Here is a 9,584-nt window from a genome sequence, read left to right as displayed (position 1 = left end):
TAGCACTTGAGGACTTGCCAGAGACTGGACTTTCTGACATTTTTCGGATTTCAGTCTGGAAAGATACATCTCATTACTCAGTTGTCCTCAAGGGGTCAAACTTGCTACTGGCCTGAGAATTTCGTCCAAGACTGTCAGGACTACAATAGTCCACTACTGGGGTAAAAGAAACAGTCACACAGGTCAGCCTTTACATCTGTACCTTGGGTAACCACTGACTTGGTCACCTTGTGGGACTCGCTACTGGGAATAGTAACCTAGGTATTTAGGGCAGCACAAAACAATAAAACTTTAGCTGGATGACACTGAAGTCTGGCTGCTGCTTCAACTCTTTCTCTAGACATTTATTAGTTTCTTTCCTAGCTTCTGTTTTTAACTCCTGACAGTTAGTTCACGTCCTAGCTGCTTACTTCAGTTCCTGACCTCAGTTCATAGTCTAGTTCAACCATTGGGCCAGACTGCCAGGAAAAGATACCCCTTTTGCTTGAGAGGTCTCAGGACCTGAACCACTCCTCCATAGAGGTAATTGAGACTAACATTTACAGCTGTCTACATTCTGGACTTTCTTCTTAAGATTCAGCATATCTGCGGGTAGGACATGGGCACCGTGGGCTGGGCTGGGAGTGCCACATCTCTGCGGGCTGTGGGTGGGAGCGGGGTGGGCTCACCTGTGTGGGGTGGGCAGTGACAGCCCACAGAGGAGATGGTGGGGCTTCGACAGGGGGGGTGCTGGAAAGGGTGGCTATGGAGGGGGGCTAAGGCAAATTTTGGGGTTACTATTTGCCCCAGGCACCCCCAGCACCACCCCTGACTAGTCTGGATCTGGGACCTAATCCATCCCCAGATGAAATCAATTTGAATTTTATCATCAATATTAGTAGGAGCAGGGTCATGCCAGGGGTGGATCCAGGTGGAAAAGTGGGGTGGGGGTGGGGTGGGGGGAGGGGTGTCAGTGGTGTGGTTGCACTTTCCTTCAAACATTACCAGTGCTGTCCCCAGCTGATCTGGGTGGAGGGCAAACCCTAGAGTCTCTCTTGCCCTATTCCAGATGTGGGTGCTGTTGTGAAGGATGCCAGGTCAGCAGAGAACAGCGGTGGTGGCAGTGCACAGGTCTGTCCTTCTAATGCAGGTTTCCTGCCTGCTCCTCCCCTGCCCCCAGTGTCCAGAAGCAGGCACTGGAAGGAGGGATCTGCATGCCACTGTCTCTGACTGATGCAGGCAGAGGGGGACAGGGTGGGGAGAATCCCCAGAGCTGCTCCTGACTCACTCTTGCCTCACACTGCAGGGATCAGCTGTGTGGGGAGCAAGGAACAGCAGCACCAGCAGTTTCCTCCTTCCAGTGCCTGCCTCCCAGCCAGTGGGAGGACACCAGGGTGAGAGGGTGGGCAGGGAGCAGGTGCTGGAAGCAAGAAACTGTGTCCTGCTGCTGCTATGCCCTGCTGAGCCCAGCTGCCCATTCAACTGCTCCCCACTGCCCCTGGCTGGAGCAGGGCAGGAGTAGCTCCGCACTCCCTTCCCTTTGTTCACTCTGGGACAGGAGCAGCCATGTCATTGGGGAATGGGCTCCCTGCCCAGCTCCTGGGTGTCCCTTGGGAACTTGGGGACTCCAGCTGTGCCTCTGTCCCCCTCCCCCCATGGTCTAAGGGACAGTGTGCCACACCCACTTTAGGAAATCCTAGATTTACCCATGGCTCAGGCCATTCATTTGAATTCTCTTATTTTAAAGTAGCTGTTCTCTAGAACTGTTTCCCCTTCTCTGACTGGATCACAGAGACAGTTACCTTTGGCTTTCTAGCACTTCTGCTAATTGTTACTGCTTCGTGCAAATATGCTCCCTTGGTTTTAAGCCCACTGATGAATTGTATCATTTGAAATTTCCTACTTTTACCAGATGACATAATTTCACTATAATGAGTTGATTTAATATTCCAACAGTTGCTGTTCTAGAGCTGCCATTTTATGAAGTTAACAAGGACTTATAATTCCACTAAGCATATATACTAATTTTTCCATGGAATGGGTCCCAAGTGAAGAATTCAAGGTTTATCCACTGCTACTTTGGCTACCTTTCAGTTACCAGTAGTCTGTTTCTGATACAGAGAGAAGACAAACCAAATAATGTATGCTACAGTCACATTTTCTCATCTCGCCATTTGCTTAGTAAATGTTGTGGGGGAAAAAAACAGATCGGAAATGTTGATGATTTTTTTCAGCTGAGTAATCCAAACCATAAGTCACACGAATAGAGGAACCATTCAAATGGCTGAGATCTAATCACATGGCTGTTTTTAGTAAAGAAAAATACAAGTTACAATATAAAGATGTTTTGTAAATTCTTAAGTATCTTTGTCTGACTTCAAAGATACTCTGCTTATAAAAAAGACTTAAAATAATCTCTTCAAAATCAGCGTGAACATTCTCCAGGTAACTTAAATCTCCCCCTACCTTACCCTACACCCCCGCCCCCCGCCCAATCCCCAGTATAGCTGAATGGGTGTACAAACAATGGGGGTTATGGCAGGGAAGGTTTGTCGGGAGTGTGAAAGGTACCAGTTCAACAGAGGTGTATTAAAACAAGCATCAATGGGACTGCTTCAGGTCCTATTAGTAGTGCAGAGGACTTCACCAGTACTATTTGGGAGCATTACCAATACAGTTTTAAAAGTACCTAATTAGTTAATCATCTCTTATAGCATCTCAACCAGTAAATTAGTTTAGACTCAAAATTTGTTACTCGGTGCTCTGTGATTGTTAGTGGTTAGAACTCTTTAAGACAAAATGTTTATGGACTGCAATGGAAGCAGAAGCGAGCATTTAGACCTGTGTACAGATGAGCAATGCTACCTTTTTTGATCACTTCACATGGGGACACCTGACTACACAAAGTGCAAGAGTGGTGAATGAGGCCCTTACCTTTACTAGCTCTGCGGGTAGCTGATATGAACCAAATCTATAAAATAGTTCTGTATTAAGCTGGGGTATCTTGCAAACTATTGGTTCATAAAGTAAAAAAAAAAAAGCCAACGTTTTCAAAAGCTGTTTGTACTTCTGGACACCTCCATTTTAATTGTCTAAATGTTGATTCAGTACCCAAAGTCTCAAGTAGAATATTCAAAAAGTGAAGTGCTTAAAATCGGGTCATTTCTGAAAATGTGGCTGTTGGTGAGTTGCCCCAGATCACAAAGGATCAACCATGAGGTCCTCTGATTCCCTTTCTAGAATAATAGCTGATAAACAGACACCCTCAGAATCAGGTTTACCACTATTTGGATCAGTTTTATCCACTATTACTTGCCTTACATGTTAATTATTAGGTCACCAGTGGATAAGATGCAGAAAAAAACCCCCAAAGAGGTGGACTTGCAACCCAAATGAGGATCTTAACATACTATGGAATTCATAAGTAGAGGGATCCATTTTTCAGTCTCAAGCAGAAATGTTTCAGCAACATTCCATTTCTACTTTATCTCTATTAGTTGTTATATTTTATAAGAGTAGGAATCTATTACATTTTCTTTTTAACTAATACAAACCCTATTAATTAACAGCTTCATGCATTAACATTTATCTAATTGACAGAGAAGGTTAGAAACAACACTTATTAAATTAACATTGACCTGAAAGCAAATCAAAGTGTAGAAACAAGGACAAAGAATAGTTACTGAAAACAAGATAGCACTTACTATCCTCTGCTTTTTTTATCTTTGGTGCACTTTAGGTCCACAGATGCATGTAATGTACAATCCAAAACCTTTCATAACAGCACAAATTGTCAGAAGGACAGAATGATATAATGATATAATAACTAGCAGTGTTCAGGTAAAATCTGTGCTTGACAATTTGTAGATGAATTGGTTCATGAAACTGGCAGGATGTCCTGAGCCTTAGATGAAAAGTAAAGAGTGGAAAGTTTTCCTAATCATTTAATGGACTGAAACACTCTGAGTTATCAAACAAGTCTACGAAGTTGCTGGGTAGGATAGAAGGAGAAAGTTCATTAGCTGTCCATAATGCTAAGGAAGCTGTCTACACAGAAAAAGAAAAATGACTCATTAGTGGTCTAATTGGATCATTTACGGTTATGGTTTGTGTGCATTACTAATTTAGGACTATGATTTATTACAGTTTAGAACTGAATCATCAAATTTTCTGAAAAAGCCACATGAAAATTATCCAAAATATACTTTACCTGTTTTTTCTGGGCTGCAATATCAGGTTTAAATTAAAGGAATACTGATAACTTAACAATCACACTTCTGTCTGCAAAGAAAATAGCTACTGTTGTTGAAAAGAGCTACATTTTCACATCAGTGCTGAAGCTTGAATTGCTTATGAATCATATATTTCCATGCTGTATGCATATATGCCTCAAATGTATCCAGACATGGTTCTTTGGGTAAATATATCTTTTATTAGACCAACTAAATAGTTGGAAAAATATTCTTTGCAAGCTTTTAGGTACAAACACCATTCTTCAGGCACAGGGAGAGTCAAATGTCAAATGTGTACATTAACAATGCATGAGTGCACTGTAGGAATCCTCTAGCATGAAGCTGGAGGGATTTTTTTTTATAATTGAAGCCCTGACTCAGTACAGCACTTGGACGTATGAGTAGTACCAGTGAAGCTAAAAATGTGCTTAAAGGCTTTTTCTGGATCAAGATCTGCATTTGAGCCATATGGAGATTTTGCCATCTGAAAAAACCTTGAGAAGCACTCAAGGGTGGATCCAGGATTTAGGAATGGAGGAGGGGGTGCAGGAGCAGCAACTTGTGCTACAGAGATGGCTACTACACCCTGGCTCCCAGCCTTGCCCCCTACACCACAGTGGACAGACTGCTGCAGAAGCATCAGCAGGGGACTTTTTAAAAGTCCCTCAAGCAAGTAAGAATCTTCCCTCCCCTCTCCTTTCCCCTCTATGCTAAGTAGCACGTGCCCTCTTCTCCCCACCCATTCCCCCACAGCTCCTTGTCCACTGCTGCTTATGTCACTGTCTCCAGCTAACCTCAGGGTGGGGTTGGAAGCTCCAGAGCTACTCCTGTCCTGCTCCAGCTGGGCTGCACATGGAGCCAGATTCAGAGATATAGCAGCAGCAGCAAAATGCTCCTTCCCCCATGACTGCTCCTGGACTGGCAGAGAACACTGTGGGGACCCAGAAGAGCAGACACCTTCCTGCTGCTGTCCCTGGTGCAGCCCAGCTGGAGCAGGCAGAAGCCTCACTGGAGCTTTGTCCCCAGTCCCAGAGACAGAAGTAGTAGTGGGCAGGGAGGAGGGGAGGGGAGGGAAAGGATGTGCTGCTGAGCATGAAGGAGAAGGGAGGGGGAAATTACTACTTGCTTCAGGGACTTAAAAAAAATCCCTACCTGCTGGTCTCACAGTATGGTGGACTGAAAAGGCAGGGGGGGGCGGGTATTTGCCATTGCATCCTCCCTAGATCCACCCCTGGAAGCTTCTACCCCTGGAAGCTTTTAGAGATTGTTGGATAAGCCTCTTAGCTAGATCTATTTGTTAAAATCATCAGCAACTGATGGTTAATAACATCAATGTTTAAAATGTCACTTAGGTCTCAAATACCCCATAAGAAAGAAAGGACCAGTGCACTCCTTTCTGATCTATGGTTTACAACTGCCTGTAGTTCAGGAAGACTACAACGCCTCACTTGACTCTGGACTGACATTGTCTGAGTTTTCTTTGCAACCACACATGCTAGAAACAGCATAGTTTTAAATAAAAGCTAAGATTCAGGAGTCGACTCCTGCAGCTGCATGGGGGGAAAATCCAAGCTGAATTCCAGTGGCCATGAGGGGTGCTGACAGCAGGTCCTGGCCTGCTCTGCTCTGCTCCAGTCAAACTTCTAGCAGCTGCACAGGCAGCGTCCTTGCAAGGTGACAGCCTCTGGTCTGCAGCGCTCTACTGTGTTGTGAACAGAGGTGTTTGGCTCATTAAAACCTACAGTACATCCATCATAGTAGGGTGGACCCAGCCCTGTGGCACTCCCTGGGCACTGGGGGCCTCGTCTCCTCCCCAGCAGCCCAGGATCTCTTGTTGCTCTTCCTGCCTCGTCTCGACGGCGTCCAGGGATGGACGCAGCTGCACCCTGCTTTTGGACGGCACCGCCCTGCCGAAGCTGCTGGGGACTTTTTTTTAGAGTCCCCAAAGGTGAAGAGACTCCCCCTGTCCCCTCTGTGCTCAGAGCCACGTCCCCTCCCGCCCCTGCCTCGAATCACTGGTGCTTTCCCCACTGCCCCCCGCGGGGTGGGAGCTGCTCCAGCCGGGCTGTGCAGGGCCTGGGGGCCGCGGGGAGGAGTCCCCAGAGGCTCGGCAGCCCGCCCCACCGGCACGGGGGAAGAGGAGGCTCCCGCACCCTCCCTGCCAAAGCCGAGATCCGCCCCCCGCGGGTGTCCCCCGCCTTCCCGGCCCTGCCTGGTGCCAGCCGCCGCCCCACCTGCCTGCAGCCGGGGTCGGCGTCGCGCAGCCCCGGAGCTCCCAGCCGCCGGCGTCGCTGCGGTTGCTCGGGGCAACGGAGGGGCGGGACTAACCAGTCCGGGACTAATAGGCGCGTGGGGTTGCAGCCGCCCCCGCCGCTATTGGGCAGGGCCGAGACTGGGCTGGAGGGGAGCAGTGCCGCGGGGACTACAACTCCCGGCGTGCTCCGCGCGCACCTGCCGGCGGCGGGGCCGGGATGTCAGATCTGGGAGGCCCGGCCCGGCCCTTCCCGCCCTTCCCGAGGGCAGGGTCCGGACTGCTCACACTGCCACGTCGCCTCCCTTAGGCAAAGACCTGCGTTATTGTGGTTATGGCTGCTGTTAATAACAAGGGTGATGATGACGATGCTTATTCTTGATGATTGTTGTTGTCTGCGGGCAGCGATTGCCCTCAGCAGAGGACAGGCTCTCTTTGAAGCCCAGCCAAGTACCTCAATAGGTGAATTGTATTGCATGATAATTGCCATTTCTGGTGAAGAGCAGTCCCCGATGCGAGCCATTCAGCGCCGCTCGCTGCCTCGCACAGGCCCTTCCTCACTGTGATTTTTTTTTTTTGCGGCCAGAAAGAAAGGATTTTATTAAAGACCAAGATCATAATTACAACACAGAGCAGTATTTGAGCCCAGCTAGGAGCACTGGAAGCAGTACAAAAGCAGCAAGACAGCGTTTTTGGGGTGGGGTTAGGACATTTTTTGTGTTCCAAGCCAAATCAAGCCCAAATTTGTGAGTCAGTCCAGAACTGTAAGTGACCCTACAAAGGGCAAACATCTTCCACCCCACTAGGGGCTTCAGATATTTCCAAAATCTTTTGGCAAGCATCCTATGTGCAGGCCCAAGCCCCCAGGTTTCTCCTGCCCTCAGCCATATGGCTGCAGAAGCAAGCTAGGGAGTAACTTCCCATTTCCATAAAGTGGGCTTTAAGCCCCAACACCTCGGCAGGTACTAAACCACACCACAAGAACAGTTAGCCCTGGTAACACTTAAGGAAAACTGCCTTTGTGGACCCAGACACATGGTGTTTCTCACAACGTTCATAAAACAAGGATGTTGGGGGTTGTATGCCCTTTTATCCAACTGCCTCAAAGCATTTTGCTTCATCTGCTTTGTCTTCACAACGCCCGGGGAGATGGCGAGTCAGGAGCCCCACTGCTAGGTGCAGAAAAGAGTCATTTGGCCAAAGTCAAACCGTGCCTAGGGGCACGGTCAAGAATACATCCCGGCTATCCTTTGTCTCACCTGGTCCACTGTGTGATGGAAAACAATATTTTTACAACCATTATTTCAGCCCAAAGCATAGTTAAAAATGCTACTTGATGTTTGGACTCAAATATAATTTTTATAAGAAAAAGCTGCTACACTGTACAAGTTAATAGAAACATGGCATTTCATTCAAAATTCTGGTGGCTTAATCATTTCTGATTTCAACAGGATGTTTAAAGCAATATGTATTTCTCTACAGTGTTTGCAACCCAAACACCATCTTACAGAGGATCAGAAAGGGAAACGAATACAAATAATGGAAATGACTGGTCCTGAGTATGAAGATGTAAACTGCCTAAGTGATGAAAACTAAAATTTATTTTGAAAATTTTCCATCTTAATGATCTAAGTTGTTATTGGTAACATCAGGAGGGAATTAGGTCTGTTTGCTCCAATGTTTTGTTAGTTTGTTTTGCATCTACAGTGTCCTTGTAAAATAGCCATAAGACAAGAGGAGTTAGAATAGGTCCCTTATGTTGAATTTCACTGGTGTGTGGGGCCAGCACATACAATCTTTGACACTGCATGGTGTTTGGAGCTCTGCTGATGTAGGTAAAGAAAAGGAAAATGCTGGTCTAAGAGGATTCAGATCTCAGTGAAATTCAGCCTGGCCGTGGGAGGAGGGGTGTGTCAGTCACATGCTGCTGGTGCCGCATCCCTTAGTCCCAGACTGGCTCTGGGCTGCATGCTGCCTCCAGCATTTCATCTCTTGTTCCCTTTGGAAGACGGGCAGCAAAGGCAGAGCTGGCCGGGAACCCAGAGGCACCTTATCACCATCATCCACCTTGCAATTTTCACTGTCTCTGCGGTTGCTGCTTGCAGGTAGGTGGCTGCTGCTTGCACTGGCTATTGGCATCAGGTGTCCTGGCACTTTGCACAGATGCTAATCGGATCCCTCCAGGCACTTTGCTGAGCGGCAGGTTATATAAATAATGTGCCAGTGCTACTGCTGCTGCTCAGTAAGGGACTGTATCAGTTTCTTTAACTGATGTTGCCCCGAGGAAAACAACTAAGGGATCATGGAGGGGAGAGTCAGAGGAGCAGACTGCGAAATGCAGTATTTCTATCGTAATTCTCCAGAAGGTCAGTGGTTGTGCAGTGTCCCTGTGGTAGGGGAAGAAGGCTGAGAAAGAAAAGACAGCTACAGTCAGGGCTCGGAGCTGTTTGATTCTGCCCTGGACTCTGACATTTGCTAGTTCCTGTAGCTCCACAAGCAATGACCATCTGTATGAGATGTTGGAAAGAAAACCACTGACTCATGCTCCTCAGTTCTTCATTGCTTCAAGCAACACAGCCGAGCCCGTCCTCATGAGCCAAAGGTTCCTTAAATTAGCTGAAAGGAGCATACTCCTTGTTTTGAGAAGGGATTGTGGGAAGTCATTTCTATGACAGTAGTTGCTGCTGTAGAAACTGTGCCTAGCATTTCTAGTGGCAACTTTCATTACAAATAACAAACTTGTAACCTTATGTCTGTAAAAACATGTTCCTATGTTGGTACTTGCAGTCACATACAGTAAGATTTACCTTCCTGGTGGGAGAAAAATACTTGGTGTCACTGTAAGTCAGGGGTAGGCAATTATTTGGGCTGGAGGGCCACTTTAAGAGTTTCAGTGACCTGTTGTAGGGGGAGGGGGGATGCTGACCTGGCCCAGCACAGGTGGGGGGAGGAGGGGGCAAGCAACTGATCCTATGTTGCATGTGCCTGTCTGCCATGCATCCACTGCCAGGGGTACTGGACAGAGCAGGTAGGTGGGTGGGCAGGGTGTTCATGGAGACTGGCTGGGACCCCTTTGAGTAGGGCATGCTCAGCCCAGCGGATGGGATGGGGCCGCACCTGGG

General features: G+C 47.5%; 2 protein-coding genes across 5 annotated transcripts in view; one reads left to right on the top strand and one right to left on the bottom strand.

The window, feature by feature from the left end:
- The window catches only part of WDR63 (WD repeat domain 63), a 57,306-nt gene extending 50,778 nt beyond the window's left edge, over positions 1-6,528 (bottom strand). Inside the window, exons 1-2 of the mRNA XM_019501539.1 lie at positions 6,446-6,528; positions 4,190-4,260 (exon numbers count right to left, since the gene is read on the bottom strand). The gene's annotated coding sequence lies outside the window, so the exon portion shown is untranslated. The remainder of the gene's footprint in view (positions 1-4,189; positions 4,261-6,445) is intronic.
- A 901-nt stretch (positions 6,529-7,429) lies between these two features.
- The window catches only part of MCOLN3 (mucolipin 3), a 42,908-nt gene continuing 40,753 nt past the window's right edge, over positions 7,430-9,584 (top strand). For 3 of the 4 annotated variants that reach the window (XR_002094684.1, XM_019501548.1, XM_019501547.1), the window contains exon 1: positions 7,430-8,567. Coding sequence is in view for 3 of the 4 variants with exons in the window: in XM_019501548.1 (XP_019357093.1) it covers positions 8,384-8,567 (184 nt within the window). In the remaining variant the exon portion in view is untranslated. Of the gene's footprint in view, positions 8,568-8,683; positions 8,829-9,584 lie in introns of those variants that run through there. The other variant, XM_019501549.1, reaches the window with a different exon arrangement.

Source organism: Gavialis gangeticus, unplaced genomic scaffold, assembly GCF_001723915.1.
Source record: "Gavialis gangeticus isolate Ggan-Ray unplaced genomic scaffold, GavGan_comp1, whole genome shotgun sequence".
Classification (NCBI taxonomy): domain Eukaryota; kingdom Metazoa; phylum Chordata; order Crocodylia; family Gavialidae; genus Gavialis; species Gavialis gangeticus.
This window is presented reverse-complemented; position numbering and strand designations above follow the sequence as displayed.